This window comes from Nanorana parkeri, unplaced genomic scaffold, assembly GCF_000935625.1.
Source record: "Nanorana parkeri isolate BGI_ZX_2015 unplaced genomic scaffold, ASM93562v1 scaffold1341, whole genome shotgun sequence".
NCBI lineage: Eukaryota > Metazoa > Chordata > Amphibia > Anura > Dicroglossidae > Nanorana > Nanorana parkeri.
The window spans coordinates 289,637-307,607 of record NW_017307609.1 but is presented as its reverse complement, the minus strand read 5'-3'; the positions used below and the strand labels follow the sequence as shown (position 1 = coordinate 307,607).

The window sequence follows — 17,971 nt, the reverse complement described above, 5'->3', positions numbered from 1 at the left end:
ATATATATATATATACACATATACACGTGTGTGTGTGTATATATATATATACATACATACACACACGTATATATTTTAATGTGTGCGTGTGCTGTTGCAGGTGATGACAATAAGGAAGACTATGCAATTCAATTTTATTGGTATACCTTGGAAAGCTAAGGAGTGTAGGTACATGACACGTTAAGTGAAACACTTTTGGACACGTCTCACAACATAAGAGGTCTCCTCCATTTTGGCACACCGCACACCAATCCTCATTTGGATCTTCATCTTTGTTCGTACCATCACCTCCGCCGCCTCCTCGCGGTGATCGATGCATAGAGCTACGGATTGGAGACTTTCCATTGACAAGGGTACCATGTGTTGACTGTTCACAACTTCGGCCTGTGGTGTTAGGTTCAGTCTTTACATGATTTTCTAGATTGGCCAAAGCCTCCAAATCACTTTCAAGATGCAGAGTGGTAGTGAGTGGAGGGGTCAGACTGCTCTCAGGACTACTCAGCTAGTAAAAGCAAAAAAAAATTACTTTAATAACCAAACTTAAAGCAGTCAACATTTAATTGCCTTTTGGCTAAATCAGGCACTCTGCAAAGTTCCACTGAATAATGCCATTGTGAAAACGGTATCAGAAGGAAAAGTTATTTCCATGAAGTATTTCAACATGCAAAACACAAGTTGCACAAAACTCCAAAACAGAGTCAAATATAAGATAAAATAAGGGAGCGAATTTAATTTGAAAATTATCACATTCAAAAAAAACTTATTACAGAGGTACCAAAAATGACTAAAAACAGCATTTAAATCAAATATCCACAATCCATTGCTAGTATGGAAACCCCTCAGATCATAAACCTCTTATGCAGTTATGCAGCTTGTAGCCTATCCTTTATCCTGCAGATTTACAGAAGCTGCCAATTTTTCAATTTTTTGACAGTTAACCCGGTATCACAGGCCACTGGCTGTGCCACACCATTTTGCATCAATGGTGTCTATTTATAACTCTCCACATATCTGCAGAAAAGGTTTGTGCTGAAAAGGTAATATTCTGAGTTTTTAGTGAGAGAGGATCTACTGGTTACAATAAGTACTTCAACTGCCATGCAAGCATAAAAGATGACATAAGATTATTCTCTCCAGACTCGCATCAAATTTGACAGAAAACTAAAATTCCTCTACAAAGATCAACCGGCATGGAAAAGATCTTTACCTAGTGAGTAGCCTATTTACTATGAACCAAAGATGCATTGCTGTTTTATTTTTGATTTCCCAAAAAGTCTTGTGTGACTACTTCAAATGGTTGCATGTGGAAAATGTTAGTGATGATATGGAAACATAGGACTGGACCAAAGACATCTCATGGTTGTTGATGCAAGGTCTGCATCCAGAATAACGCATACCGACCTCTATAAACAATGTTAGCATAAATACATGTGTGTCTTTACTTACCATGCATGCACTTCTTCTGCCATCTTCAGTCTTTTCTTGCTTAACGGTTCCTGAGAAACTACACACATCATCTTCTGTTCCGGGCTCTTGCTTCACCTTCACTGTATCCGATTTGAAAGCATTTCTATCAACTGTTCTACTACTTGATCCACAACTGTAAATTAACCATAAAGTTTTTTCAATTGCATTACTCATTACGTAGTTTGAATAGTTTCTCCTAATGCAATCTGCCAAATAACTGCATAAATGTTTTCTAAGAAGCTCTGGTAATTTTAGAATTATTATAAACATGTCACAATTATCTATGGCTTTTTTGAAAATTACATTATAACTGTGAGAACTCTCCAAAACTGGAGATTCTTCATACATTTAACTTGTGTATGTGGTAGAGAAAGCGCATACTCTTGGTCATGAAAGTAATTCTGTAAGTCCTGTTTGACAGAGTAACAACACTAATGGTGAGCCTAAAAGACCAATTCATACAATTTTTTGGGCATACAGCCTTTTAATGGACCTTCCTATTGTCACTTTTTCTTCTCAAACCATATATTGGGGTGACCAAGAACACAGAAATGCAAGGATTATCAGGAGGTTCCAGAAGTCCCCTGCATTAGCACGTTTAAATGGAAAAATAGGAGATCATATAGCTTCCTGCTTTGTGGTTTATAGTAGAGAAGGCCCTTAACCAATTTGCTGCAGATACATTTTCTCCAAAGGAGTTTTAAATATGTGCTGCAAAACACCATGTTCCTGGCCCCGTTTAAAACTGGTCATCAGGTTTAATCACTTGGCAACCCTGGCTCTTGCTGCATTTAGTTCACCATCTTCAAATTCCTGTCTTTTTGCATCCTGCATCAGTTAAAATTATATAAAGGTCAGGGACTAGGATGAGAACTGTGCACTCACCTTCCCCTACTGCCAGTGCTTGATGTACTGGGTGGCCTCACTGGTGTATGTGAATTAGATAAACCTGAGAAAGATAGATACCACACATGTTATAGTATGCAGCTCTTACGTAACTAGTTCTACAATATGATGATACATTAAAGCAGAAAATTATATACTTTTCCAATTTGTTTGAAGTTAGATCTGAACTTTAAGAACAATATATTTGGTAGACCAGATTAAACTAAACAAGTTTGCCATAGGTCTTTAATACACCTTTTTATCACCTACTTTTTGTAATCTTTAGCATGTGCACTTTTCAGTGGCTATGGTCTATAGATTTCATTTGTTGTGCCGGCCAACAGCCATGAGCACACAGGCCTTTACAGCAACATAGGCAGATAGTATGGGACTACTCTTCCCACAATACATTGCTCTGCCACAGTGGAGTAAAAGCATAATTTTGGGGCATGCATCTGCATGTCAGCCTGTGGCTTCAAAGGATGACAATTGCTGCTACTCCTGTGTGGAGATCCTGGGAGTGTGCATTTTCATCCAGTGACATGAAGTCAATGAAATGCACATACAGGCAGGACAAATCTGCAGACATTAAAAGACAACCCAAAGTTGGTTCAGTAAAAAGGGAGCAAAGCTATGTTTAAACTTAGAATTTGGGTTTAGAAAGACATTAAATAAACCATACATCTATTTGTAGCAGTCTTGCAAATAGCGTGAAAGATATAATGATCATATAAGTATATAATCACAGTGATTACTGTGATCATATAAGTATAATGATCACAGTAATCAGCATTTTTGATTGAGAGCGAATTATTTTACATACCTATATCTATCCATTCATGTCAAAATACATACAAGTATTTTGTTTAAGGACAAAGATAAAACCTCTAACCAAGGCATTAACATCTATTTGTGCTGAAAACTAAGGTTATGCTGCAAATTTAGACCCCGATTATTTCCGCAAAGCCCCATCTCCCCCCCCTCCCAAAAAAAAACACAACCCCTTCCCCCAAACACAGGCACCATATTGGGGTGTACGCCATGCACTGCTAGATCACTTTTTTTTTTAAAATAACATTAATTTAACTGTGGCAAAGCATTGCGACGCATTGCTGTACGTTGTGATACGCTGTGTTGCAATAAAATGTAAAAAAATTATACGCCTGTATCATTTTAATCACAACACAAACACCAACATAGTGCAAAAAAAATTTCTTTTTAAAACACAAGTCACTTTAATTTTTTACCGTTTCGCAAAAGGGCACAATTTAAAATTTACAAATATTTGTCACTAACTAAATACAGTTTTATCTGTTAGATTTAGTCTGAAAAGTATTTTTGTGTGTGTACTGATACGGATTTTAGTGTGCTTTATCTATTGAATTGTGTATATTTATTGGTTTAATATTGATTTGATAAACATTTGCGCAGTTATCGCAGAGCCTATAAATTTAGTAGCACCATCTTTTAATTCTACCAGGCTTGTGCTTCCAGAAAATATATGGTGGGGGGTCTTTTACAAATGCTGGCAACGCAGCAATAGAAAATCAAAACATTAGGAAAAATTGAGCTGAGATGTAAAGTGTTTGAGAGCTTGGCAGCGAAAGGGTTAAATTATTAGAACAAAAAAACAGAAATCGCCTAAAAGAATGATAGGTAAAAGGAAAAAATCCCCCATGAGTACTGTGCATGAGAGCAGCCATATTTTCTCTTTCATGAGTTTTTGACTAACAGTGCACTTATTACAGGCATTTGAATAAAGCGGCAGAATAATAATACAAATTAGAATAATAATCTTAACAAAAACAATAGGTGTCTAGCAACTTCGTTGCTTGGCCACCTAACTATGGACTAATGAGTGAGAACATTTTTTTTTTTTTAAAGAAACACATCTGACTTCTAGATCATGTGACCAAAAGAGTCAGCTGAGAAAGCTAAAGCGTTAAAAAGGTAGATGGGTGCAGCTGTGGCCAACACAACCAGTAAGTGCTCTTATTGTAGCAACAGCAAAGTTACAGTTGAAACCCCTAACTTTTATACATTTCTGCAATTCCGCTTCAATATACAAAATCCATTGCGGGTCTCATGGTGCAGAAAGGGAGGGGGGATAAAAGGGTTTATGATTGGTGCTAGTGTTTCCTTTAAAAGGAAAGAGAATATTTTTGCCTGAAAATAAAAAAGGTTTTAAATGCAATGTTTGCATTTGCATTAAAAAGAATACATCAGTAACAAATTTACCTGTGGAACCAGGTGACATGGCAGATGGTCCAGGTGAAGGATTCATAGTGCTTGTTGGCTGTGGAAGCGAATGTCCAATTGAAATGTACCTACTTAATATATTGTCTAAATTGTTTGATCCAGCATCTTCCAGCTATAAGAGAAGGAACATCCACATAAGTTTTACCTGATACTCCGATGGCACTGAATATTTATTACACCCAAAATTCACTAAAGGCCACATGTTAAAAAAAATCTCTTAAAAAATGATGCCATATTGAGTTTTTCTTGCGATGGACAATTAAAAAGTTCTATATGGGGGATACAAATTCAGAAAAGAGAACTTTTCAAAATGAGCAAGATTTGTAATGGGATTCATGTTATGTAATGAAATGAAAAGTGGAAGCAGATACCTTTGGATTGCAGGTCCAATAAAGATATTTTACAGACCAAGCAGAAAACGAAACAGACAAAGAACCAAGAAAACAGTTACCCATTAAGACCATACTATAAATTTGACCACACTTGTTAGTCTGATTATAAAAATCTACTTTAGATTTAAAAGATCTACCAGCAACTATGTAGTATAAGGGCCTAAATTAATACGAACCAGATAGTTCAAGAAGGACCTCACATAACATTCTAAAGAACATTGCAACTAACTGCTCCATTTGCTTTAGTCTTTGGGATATGGTGTACATATCATCCTACTGATATTCGTTTGACAGTACATACATTTTGCTAACACCAGTTATTAATGGTAAACTGGTGAAAAATGCACTGATGATACTGAAGATGGAATATAGCAGATTTAAACTTTTAACCAATGCATACAGTAAAGGTGACATACGATCGTATACTTGCGGGTGATGCCACGATTGTACGATAATCGGCAGGTGTATGGAAGGCGTGCGACCATTTCTACTGTACGGTCGCACTTCTTTTGTCTTCCGAGCGGGCTTGAAAACCTGCCGAAAATAGTAAGATTTTCGGCGGGTTAGTGGCGTGCTCGGAAGAGAAATGCCGAACGGGCTGGTGTGCGCAAGCGCACACTGCCCGCTCAGCATTGGATTCATCGGAAGCCCTCCACTCAGCGAGGAGGGCTTGCGATAATCGCAAGTACGATCTGCCTGTCCAAGATGGGCAGATCGTACGAGATTTGAATTACCTTAAAACCATCGCACAACGAAAGTCGTGCGATGGCTGTAAGGTGTATGGCCAGCTTTACAGTACCAATTAAGTAGCCAGTATTAACCCCTTCGTGACTGACGACGTACAGTGTACGTCGCCAGCATCGGGGCTGTTTGTCTATGGACTTTTTGGGGTACTGGGGTTTTTCGCCATTTTACGGATGCACGCAATTTGTAACCTGGGCATGTTGGGTATCGTTTTACTCGTTGTAACCTCATATTTTATATTTAATTTAAAAAATGGGTATTTTGTTTTGGGGCATTTAATTACATTTTTCACTAAATATTGGTGTTTAATAAGGAGTTGTGCTAATATTGCGCAACATAAAAATTTGCAACTACCACCATTTTATTCTATAGGGTCTTGGCATTCAGAAAATATATAATGTTGGGGGGTTTTAAGTAATTTTCAGGCCTAAAATGTGGAATATAACATGGGTACAAAAAATGAAGAAAAAGGCCTCAGTCATGAAGGGGTTAAGCAATCTCCCGCTGCACTAGTTAAATCTAAATATGCAAAGAAAACTACGGTTTATAGCAGAAAAATTATACCAGAGATATGTTGCTACACAGCCTAACGTATCATGCAAGTTACAGACTGATCTTCAATGCATTTCTCCGTTTGCCATTTGTGTCAGTTGCCTTCAGCCTTATAATGCTGAGAAAGAAAGGAACCACAGTCCACAGACTGTCAAACTTGATGGACAAGCAGTATACACACCCTCCTAAACACTGGGAGACAGCCATTAGAAAAAGAGTTTGGAATAATTGCTGTTATTGCATACCTAAGGGCTTATGCACACTGACATAAATAGGGGCTTAAAATACACCTGGTATATGCGTACAGCTTTAAAAGGCAATTCTGTCGATTTTATTTTGATTAAAAATGGTAATTAAAGCCAAATGCTGAATTAACAAATGTTAATTTACAAACTGTACTGGGTATGTAACTTATTGCTAAACCTGTATGGAGGGCTGCTGCAAAGCATAAACATTTTACCTTGGAGCATACTGGCTCCTACACATAACTCTCGGCTTCTGGACTGAAACGGATGCGACTGGAACAGTGAAGTGTCCCAGTCGTATCCCTGTCCCTTCTTGCTAGTTCACAAAATGGCTTGTATTTTTCCCAAAGAATACAAGGCTTTTTGATTGGAGAAGTGATTGGACATTGCTGTAGCTTCCAGGGTAATTTCTACAGATCATAGAGAGACAATGTATTAAAACAGTATTGTATAACAAGGTTGACAGATGAGCTGTGCTGGTAGATGTGGACTTTTAGTCACTTAAAACAATTTATAGCTGAACTACAGGTAGATCTGAAAGAGACAAATGAATGCAGCCCTGTATAAATTAAACCATCCTCAATTTTTTTTTTGAAATGCAAGCAATGTAATTAGCTTCACGGTATGGAGGTGGAGCAAAGGCTGAAAGGGCAGGCAAAGGAACTTAAAGTGTAGTGGCGCTAACGTAATTAATGCTCAGTCCTACACCGTTAACATTCTGCAGCAAAAATTGGTGGCAATAATGGCGTCCAGCAACCAACAAAAGTTAGATAGCTTCTGATGCATTGCTTGAGCGACCTACTCAGGGAGTGAGTTTTCAGTGAAGGAGCAAGCACTGATGGTGGCAATGGCAGTGGCTCTGAACCTGAAAAGTGCTCAGCAGCTAAATTTAAGTTAAACTGAAAGCACCCTACGGTAAAACCTGGTGCCTGATGGTCACTTCCAGGCTATCCCCACAATGTCCACTTTAGTGGGGTCCGGATGCAGTACTTCCAAAATGTAGGCCGAGGCTGACTGCCACAGAAAGTGTTCGTTCGGAGGGGAAACCTAGCAAAATAATAATAGTTTAGCAGGTTAGCTTTTACACCAGAGCTGAAGATGCCCATCCTTAAAGGACACTAGCAAAAAACTGATGTTAGCTGGTTGTAGGGGGGTTAAGCTGGACTACAGTTTTCTTTTGCTTGCCATTTAAGAAAAATGGCAGGGGTTCATGACACCAAACTCAGGAGTTAAATCGTAAAAATAGTACCTTAACTATAAACAAAAATGTATCTTATTTGTGTATCACTCGGCTATAGATTCTCAAATCATCTCTGAATTCATGCAGACACTGTCCTTTCTTGTGGAGGGTGGCTACTTTTGTTCCCCATGGTCAGTGTCTGTTTTAAAGTAGCCACTGTTCCAATCTCGGTCCCATGTACTACAATCTCAATACAAATTAGTAAACTAAACATGATTGTAGTCCATCACAGGAGTGAGCTTGGAACAGCGGCTACTTTACAACACACACAGGGACAATGGGAAATAAAAGTAGCGTGTCAGCACCAATTCAGAGATGATTTGAGGATCTACAGCTGTAGAGTAATGCACAAATAAGACACATATTTGATAATAGTTAGGATACTTGAATGTATTTTCAAGATTTAACTCCTGACTTTAGTAGTAACGTTAAATGTTTGTTGAATCTAGCCAAATACAAAAATGCCTTATTCCTCAGTCCCCCGCTGTTGTCCTTTTCTATGACACACCAGGGTCTCACCATCCCCAGATACAAGTGATAACTTTAGAACTTGACTGCTGGCTGGAGAGCCAAAGAGAAGAGGCTTCAGGGGACTGGTCACACAGCGGAAGCCTACTGGAGCAAGGAATACACCCTCTACAGCTGTCCAATCACTTGAACGTGAAAGTCGACTGAAAACAGCAATACCAAAAAACACAGTTGCAGCAGCTGTATTCTTGGTATAACCACAGCAGAAAAAGTTCTATTTAATTATCAGACAAAATAATATATTTGGTTCTTAAAGTAAAACAATGAAATTGTAGCATATACACTAGGACTTGGAAATGAAAACATCCTCATTAACAAATTAACCTTAGACTTCAACAGCTACACAAATTTCACCAAAAACAGTATCATCAAGAGAACGTTTTTAAACTACTCAGACAAAATAATATATTTGGTTCTTAAAGTAAAATTCAGAGTTAGACTTACCGGTAACTCTCTTTCCTATAGTCCTCCAGAACAGCTTGTGAGAGATAGGCTCCACCCCTTTTAACAGGAAACACGTCACCCTTAATTGTTTAAAAGGCCCGCCTCTCTCCTAGCTCCTCAGTTGTATCGCGAACCGTAGGAAGACACTGTAAACACAGGAACCAAAACAACAACAGAATATCAAATTGAAATCACATCTCATCACCACTCCAATATCAAGGGCGGGAATCCAGCTGTTCTGGAGGACTATAGGAAAGAGAGTTACCGGTAAGTCTAACTCTGAATTTCCCTTTCGTCCTCCAGAACAGCTTGCGAGAGGATAAACAAGAACTTACCCACTTAGGGCGGGACTACGGCTTGGAGCACTTTTCTACCAAACGTCTGCTCTGCTGCCGCATTCAAATCCAGCCGGTAATGGCGGACAAACGTTGAAAAACTGGACCAGGTTGCGTCCTTACAGATCTGCTCTGGAGTGGCACCAGCTCTCTATGCCCACGAGGTAGCTAACCCTCTGGTAGAGTGTGCATTCAAAAAAAGGCGGAACACCGACCTGCTTAGCCCCATAAGCCTCCTGAATACATAGCTTCACCCACCTGGCTATCGAGGCCTTTTTTCCCTTATCCTTTCCGGAAAAAAGAACAAAAATAGCATCCGACTTCCTAAATGGTCTAGTCACTTCCAGGTACTCTAGCAGGCAGTGCCTAACATCCAGGTGGTGAAAACTTGCCTTTTTCTGATTAGCCGGTCGACTGCAGAAAGAAGGTAACACGATCTCCTGAGATCTATGAAAGTCCGAAGAAACTTTTGGCAAAATTGCCAGATCTGTCCTCAATAGCACTCTGTCTTCAAAAACCGTTAAGTAAGGTTCCCTTAAAGACAGAGCTTGTAAATCACTAACCCTTCTTGCTGTGGTTATAGCAACCAAGAACACAGTTTTTAACGTGAGCATTTTAATCTGAAGATCCGGTAGAGGCTTAAAAGGGGGAACCATCAGGCCCTGCAAGACCACCGAAAGATCCCATTTAGGCACGGCACAGCGCTTCACTGGCCGAATACGTTTAAGGGCTTTAAAGAACCTACTTACTAGTTAATTAGCCAGAGAACACTGCACATATACGCTCAATGCTGAGATTTGTACCTTCAAGGTGCTGATGGCTAGGCCCCACCTGCCCCCTTCTGCAGGAAATCAGGAACCAACGGTATGGTCGCATCCCTGTGATTTCTCTCTCTCCAGGTGCAGAAAGTTTTCCACATCTTCCCATACATTTTTCGTGTAACCAATTTACGGCTAGACAACAGGTGCTAATCACTCGGGAAGACAGGCCCTTCCTCCTTAAAATCTCTTCCTCAGATAGAAGTCATGAAGAGACAGCTTGTCGACTTCCGGATGCATGACCGGTCCCTGTGATAACAACCCCTGGTTGATCGGGAGCGGCCAAGGCGGTCGGTCCGATAAGGACAGCACCGTCGTAAACCACGCTCTCCTGGGCCAAAGGGGCGCTACCAAAATCAGGTTGGTTTCTTCCTGCAAGAACTTCTGTAGAACCCGTGGAATTAAATGAATGGGAGGAAATGCGTAACACAGGTGATACTCCCATGGATGCGACAGCGCATCCACTGCTACTGCGTTGTCTGCTGCATTCAGAGAAAAAAAGTGCTCCAATTTCGCGTTGGCCTGAGTGGCAAACAGATCTACTTGCGGTAACCCCCATTCCCTGGACAGGAGGTTGAAAACCTCCTGATCCAGGCTCCATTCGTCCTGGAAGACCTGGACCCGACTCAGATAATCTGCCAGTGTATTCTGTGTTCCCTTCAGGTGTACTGCCGAGAGAGAACAGATTCACTTCTGCCCAAACAAAAATCTCCTTCGCGATTGCCCGAAGGAACTCCTGGTACCCCCTTGTTTGTTCAGATAACACACGGTGGCTACGTCGTCTGATAATACCATCAGATGCTGATGCCTGAGCTGATCGTGAAACACCAGAATTGCGTTCAGAACCGCTCGCAGCTCCCTAAAGTTGGAAGACATTTGTGCCTCTCGATGAGACCAATGTCGATTTGTCACCCGATCCTGCAGGTGTGCTCCCCCTCCCCAGGCACTTGCGTCCGTAGTCAACCTTATGGTAGTTTGAAAAGACCACTGAAGGCCTCCCGATAGGCGACCTTGGTCTCTCCACCACCACAAGCTCCTCCTCACTGAAGGGGGAAGCCTGACAGTGGCATCCAAGTACACCTGGGAATGGTCCCACACCCTCAACGGAAACCGTTGGAGACCCCTCTGGTGAAACCTTGCCCACTGGACAGCTGGTAGACAAGAGGTCATAAGACCCAGCACCGACATAACTCCTCTTAGGGATGTTGGGCAATTAGTCTGCAAGCGACTCACTGCCTCTCCCACTTTCTAAATTTTCTCAGCTGGGAGAAAAGTCCTCTGCTCTACCGTATTCAGGATGTAACCCAAAAAGACTGCGTTCTGGGAAGGAATTAAGTTCAACTTTTGAACATTTATCACCCATCCCAGGTCCTGCAACCAACTCTGCGTCATCTCCAGGTTTTTGGTACAAAGAGCTGCCGAGCCGGCGGACAGGAGAATGTCGTCTAAATATGGGATGATTCCAACACCTCGCATCCTTAAAGGCGCCAACGCCTCCCCCAACACTTTGGTAAAAATGCGAGGTGCCGAAGACAACCAGAACGGGAGGGCCCTGAACTGGTAATGCACCACCTCCTGACCTATCCTTACCGCCAGACGCAAAAACACTTGGGACATCCTGTGAATGGGAATGTGGAGATAAGCATCTCTCAAATACAGTGTTGCTAAAAAGGAATCCTTCTGCAACAGGTTTCGAACCGAAAAAATGGAGTCGATTCGAAACCTCTTGTACCCGATTGCCAAGTTCAAGAGTTTGAAATTGAGAATCAGTCTGTACTTTCCTGACGGTTTTTGAACCACCTTCCCCCCACCCTCACGCAGTAGTCATTGCTGCTTTGGTGTCTGGGAGGGAGGGTAAAAATACTTCCCTTCCCCTTGCCCTTCTGCCCCGTCCAGTGCTTTTTGGCCCTCGGGGTCCCTGCCACCAAATGACTCTGCAGTTGGGTAAGCTAAAATTCCAGGTTCCTGGCAACGCATGTCTTTGCCAAAGCCGGCCTGAGACTGGTACTAGCAGAGTCCCATGCTCTTTTAAGCAACACCTCAGCCTTCCTATCCATAGGGTATTTGAGCACCCCCATATCTTCAAATGCCAGATCCGATTTCCTAGAAATTTTTGACAATGAGGCATCAATATTAGGAACCTTGTTCCATGGTAGTGATGCATCTTAGTCGAAAGGAAAACGTCTTTTAAAATTGCTGGAAAAAAAAGAGGTTTCCTCTCAGGTTCTGACCATTCCTTAAAGATGGTGTCCGCGAGCACCTTGTGCAGCGGAAAAACTCTGGCCTTTTGCTGCTGAAGTCCTTGGTACATTAAATGGTGCCTAGACAGCAGCACCTTCTGCTCCTGAATATCCAGGGTATCATACACGGCACCTAATAATTCCCCCACCTCTTCCAGAGATAGTTTGTACTTCGAGACAAGGGGACCATCATCCCTGTCACTGCCCTCTTCAGCAGAAGACCCCTGTTGAGAGGACGCAGCGACATCAACCTCCTCTGGCTCCCTCCGACAGAACCCCCCTGACCTGGACGTTGTCTGGGGCAGCTGAGTAAGAGCTGGAGGTTCTGGCACTAGGAACTGTGTTGCAGGTGGTCTCAATTCCGTTATCAGGGATCTAAAAGAAGAAAAGGTAGAGACCAATTCCTCCCTAAGCGTGGACAGCAGGCTACTACACGCCAAGGTAGACTCTTTCCAATCTGACCCCAGCTTTATGGAGCAGACTGCACACTTCCTTTTAAGGACCTTGCCTTTAGCCACCTGGACCTGCAACACAGAAAAGGATAGAATCAGTCATCCAACCCTCCAGTGCCCCCTCGCACCTTAAGCCCACACCAAGGAGCCCCAGGTGGAGGAAATAAACCAAAAAGTAGTCAACTACAGGGAGTGAGTGCATGGCAGCAATCACCTACCTGAGCAGAGCTGATGCCTGAAGGACCTGTATCTCCCTGACCGGATTGTATAGGAGCAGCAGCGTCCATCCTGGAGAGAAGCTCGTTCTCCCGCCGGTGATGTTTCACAGCGAGGCCTGTAATCACACCTCATGCACCAGCCAGGCCCGCCCCCATCCTCTGCACCGAAAACGAGGCCTGGAACGCAAGGCCCGCGGCGCCCGGAAGTGCGTCACCCGCACCGGAAGTGACCCAATCGGTCCTCCGATCCGGCCGTGGAGTAAACTCCCAAAGCCCCCAGACCAGCAGGACCTGACAACTAGCCCTCCGATCCGAGGGCCAGCCAAGGGGGTAGGCACAGCGGCGGTACTGACCCTTCCCGGGCACTGAAGAGGACGGAGGACCTGGTGCGGAATCGACTACGGCAAGTGGAGCGCACCAGTGGCCCATTAAGGTAACCGTGCTTACAAAAAACCCGAGCGGTATACCCCAAAAAGAGGCCCCCTCGACGTTCCGGTGACATGCTCCCCCCGACGGAGGAAACACGAAGAACCGAGGAGCTAGGAGAGAGGCGGGCCTTTTAAACAATTAAGGGTGACGTGTTTCCTGTTAAAAGGGGTGGAGCCTATCTCTCGCAAGCTGTTCTGGAGGACGAAAGGGAAACAATTAAATTGTAGCATATACACTAGGACTCGGGAATGAAACATCCTCATTAACAAATTAACCTTATAAAACTTAAACAGCTACACAAATTTCACCAAAAACAGTATCAAGAGAACGTTTTTAAACTACTCAACCTGCAAACCTAATCGTCACAGCCATCAATACCAACAGACTATTCCTGCAGATTGGAGTTAAATCATCAACAGGGTAGTGAAAACCTGCATCTACTTGCAGCTTCATAATTGCCTCTAAACCAATCCAGCAAAGGAAACACACCAACCAACAACCCCTCAAACTAGTAATCAACTGAAAATTTACTGTCCGTTCCACATTTAGCTAATGTGCAGGAGAACACAAAGGGAGTGATATTACAAATGTGCATATGTGACATTATCGTTACTCTTAACAGATTGGATACCAATTTAATGAAAACTACATATGGAACATCCACTGGTAATGTTGATAAAATGACAAAGAGGAAATATTATATGCAGATCCGGGACAAAGTGCCCAATTTGATTGCCACTAGAATTAAGGGAAGGGGGTTTGCCTGATTTCTAACTGCAATCAGTGTAACTTCTATTAGGTAGCGAATAACGAGTATAAAGTGGTATGGACTTGGAGACAACTGATGATATGTAGATGATATAACAAGTGTACTGACCTGTATGGGTGGTATATCTGGTAAAGAGGGAAGATTCTCTGGATTTGTAACAGATGGAATTAATTCTATTGATGTAACAGATGGGCTGGTTGGGCCTCTATTTGCACTTGCCATGGATGCTGTAGTAGGGCTAGTTGGATTGATTGTATTATTATGAATCGAGACAACTGGAAATGGACCTGCATGCCCAGGGTTTGAATGTTGCTGGAGGAAAGACCAGAAGAAATAACTTTTACACAAATTGTAGCGATGATTGCAAATTTGTATTACTTTTCTTTTAGCCTCCCTGAGATCTGAATAGAATTCTCAGGTTATCCCTATTCTTCCCTTTGTAAGCAAATTGAAATAGTACATTTTTTTATAGCTTTGAAAATGACTGGAATAAATCAGTTGTCCCAAGTATTAAGTTACAACAGTTAACTACTAAAGTACCTTAATGACATTCAGGCAACGTTTGGGATACATCCAATGACTGTCTTTGATGTGTTGAAATGACTAAGTAAATGGCAGGTAATACTTTAAGTACGGAGCAAATTTTTTGCTATTCATACAATTTTAGATACAAACTATTTGCCCTGTTTAAATGTCTACCCACACTGGCTGATTAACAATATTTTATCTGTCACAGTGAGCAAACAATCCGCTGAACGGTTAAAAGTGAACTAAAATACCTTTAGGAATTGCAATATTACTTCATACTGAAAACTCTTTTTGATTACTTATTATATTGAAAGCAGTCACTGGTTTATGACACAGTTACGCTTATGTCATACAACTAGCAATCCTGCTGCTGCTCAACGGCCACAGAAATCAATAGAGTGGAAACAAAAACCAAAAACTCAGTTTTAAAAAGCATCACTGTCTTGCAGGCCAAACCGCTCGAGAATCTTCCTTGTGGGCAAGAAAGTATGGGGTTTTTGCCCTATCTAGCAATCCTGTGTCTGGTAAGCTGCCTACTCCTGCTACCCTTCAAAGTACCAAAAAGCCTGCTGAAATACTTATTTTAGGCAATTCTGTGTCTGGTGAGCTGCCACCAATCACAGCGTCACAAGGCATTGGCCTTACTAAGTATGCCAAAATGTCATCAAAATGTATGGGAGCTCAGCTCATCAGGGAATTATTTTGCATGAATCTACCTCTTGACACTACACAGTGGATATTGGCAAGGACCATTCTAGTTGTAATAGATGTAATATAATAGAATAACAAAAATTAGAACTAAACGCATGATAATGTCAAAGTACCAGTGCAGTATTAGAGATCTTAAAGGCTTTTTCTGTAGAATATATGGTGTGGTAGGGTTTTGTTGAACAAATTATGTGGTAAATACAGTATGTACACAAAGAGTACCAGCATTCATCATATGTAAGATCTGTTGATTGCTGCACCTATGTGAAATGAAAAAGCCCACTTTTTTGCATCTGATCTGAGTTTGTGTTTAAGACCAACAGTGAGCTTAGACTATTTATCAAAGCCTTCTGTTTTAAGGACTACAGTTCTAGTAACAGGGTTACTATCAAGCAAACTACTAAAATGCACACAATTCTCCATGTAGACTAGCACTGCACATATACATTACAAATTACGTGATTATTAAAGTTGCTTACCTGTCTTTGGAGATGGGGTTGCATCATTGAGTACTGAGGTCCATTGTGGCGAGGTACACCTGGCATTCTGTTAGCATTTTGAGCAGCATTTTGTGCCATTCTCATCTGATGCGCTTGAAAAGGTACGCAATTGATGTTATTCCTCTGCATTGTCTGCATGCTGATCAACCTTGGAGGCTGCAAAATGTTCATCCTCTAGTTATTACTTTCATAAAAACTGTTCCAGTTCATTTTTAAATGAGTTTGCATTTTTGGTTGCATAGCTTCTACTCCTAATAAGTAGAAACAGCAATTATATTAAGCCAAGTTTAAAGTACACTGGATTGGATAACATATCCTTCACAAATTATTCAAGCATAAATACTTGACAACTTACCTGCAAGAATCCTTTACCAAGTAAGAAGGGAAAACAAGGGGTTTCTTTATTTTAGGTGGCTTACAAGTAAACTTTTGCTCACCTCCAACTATTTAAATTGGCCTCAGACCTCAACAGCAGGCACGTCTCTGCTTTCAGTCGCAGAGCCTCAGGAGACCTAAACACTAGAGCACTCAATTATGCCAACTGCAACTTCATCCCCTAAATCTGAGCTCCAACATGAACCTAATTATTGGTCAGCAAAGCTGCTTTTCACAGACCCCAAAAACAGGTGTGCCAGAGTGCCAACTTGGGAGAATTTGTACACCTGAGCCCCCTGTGTACTGGAGTCCCTGCAGCTTAAAGTGGAACTTAATTTTAAGCCAATCTTTATAAAGCATCACTTTCTTGCTGGCCAAACCGCTTGGGAATCTTGGGGTTTTTGCCCTATCTAGCAATCCTGTGTCTGGTGAGCTGCCTACTGCTGCTACCCTTCGAAGTACCAAAAAGCCGGCTGAAATACTTAATTTTAAGCAGGCTTGGGCTTCCTCTGGGCCACACATGACACTGATCTGGATGTAGGCAGAGGCAGCCAAATCAGCTCCTCCTGCTGTAAAGATCCCTCACCCTGTGATTCATCATGCAAGGTGATATAGACTGAATTTAGTGACTTATAATTCTACAATCAACTTTAAACTTTGGATTTGAGGATCAATGGAGACTAGCACATATCAGACGCATAAAGGCACCAATAGATTCCATAATAAGAGCACCATACTCCCTACTTGCAATGGGCATATTCTGTGATACTAATTATATGGATTGGAAAACAGCAGCCAGAGCAATAGTTCTGGAAAATATAGTAACATAAGAAGGGACTGTTTGTTACGGAAACACAATTAAATTGAAAATGAAAAATGTGGCATACTACAGAGGATTCAACAGCCACATGATAGGCCACTTAACGGTAGAAAAGTGTTATAATGTTGAAGCCTACTTTGAAACTTTAGTCCATTAACTGCAGTGGTATATATTCCCATTTAAACTAAATACAAAAGGCCACAAAACGACAATAAAAACAGCTAATGTTCTGCTTTCAAACACGAGTCAACCTGCCATTCTACTTGCCTGCTGATGCATAACTTGAGGGCCAGATGGCCTTTGGTGTGGTGCAGGTGGCTGGACCATTCTCATTTGTTGAAGCTGCTGGTGTTTCTGAGCATACACCTGCTGCTGCATATGCTGGAGACGGAGTTGTGCTAGGTTAATTTGTGCAGGGGCTTTATTTACATGGTTTGTTCCTTGGGGATTTTGGCCAACCACTACATTGGGTGAATATCCAGTAGTTGGCTTATTTTCAACAATAAGGTTACCTGTTTAAAAAAATATAAAAAAAATCAGCAAGGTCAGACAGGAGTCTGCATTCTACCCAAACAAAGCAAAAAGTTTTACTAGAGTAAATATCCATTTGCACACATTTAAACATCAAAAACAGAAAATATTCACATTTCACCATATTCATAATAAATAAATATTAAAATAAATAAAAATAAATGTGCACAACGCACAAATAACAGCATGCTGTTAACGTGCATACAAACATGCAAAAAACAGTATAAATCATGTATAGATGTATAGATCATATGACCCTTGCTTCAGCACAAGTAACATGGCCTACGTCAGACTGGAGAGAATTTCAGTATTCAACATTGACATCTACCCATTCTTTTCCATGATGCCTAAGGCCTGGTTCACACTGGTGGAACCAGGCCTTAGGCATCATGGAAAAGAATGGGTAGATGTCAATGTTGAATACTGAAATTCTCTCCAGTCTGACGTAGGTCATGTTACTTGTGCTGAAGCAAGGGTCATATGATCTATACA

The 17,971-nt window shown here is 41.5% G+C and overlaps 1 protein-coding gene across 3 annotated transcripts in view; it reads right to left on the bottom strand.

Annotated features, from left to right (window-relative positions):
* The window catches only part of TRIM33 (tripartite motif containing 33), a 110,711-nt gene that overhangs the window by 14,625 nt on the left and 78,115 nt on the right, over window positions 1-17,971 (bottom strand). For 2 of the 3 annotated variants that reach the window (XM_018569479.1, XM_018569477.1), the window contains exons 9-15: window positions 17,216-17,460; window positions 15,733-15,909; window positions 14,126-14,329; window positions 4,591-4,723; window positions 2,353-2,416; window positions 1,447-1,600; window positions 147-502 (exon numbers count right to left, since the gene is read on the bottom strand). In XM_018569479.1, coding sequence (XP_018424981.1) covers window positions 147-502; window positions 1,447-1,600; window positions 2,353-2,416; window positions 4,591-4,723; window positions 14,126-14,329; window positions 15,733-15,909; window positions 17,216-17,460 — 1,333 coding nt within the window. The remainder of the gene's footprint in view (window positions 1-146; window positions 503-1,446; window positions 1,601-2,352; window positions 2,417-4,590; window positions 4,724-14,125; window positions 14,330-15,732; window positions 15,910-17,215; window positions 17,461-17,971) is intronic. The other variant, XM_018569478.1, reaches the window with a different exon arrangement.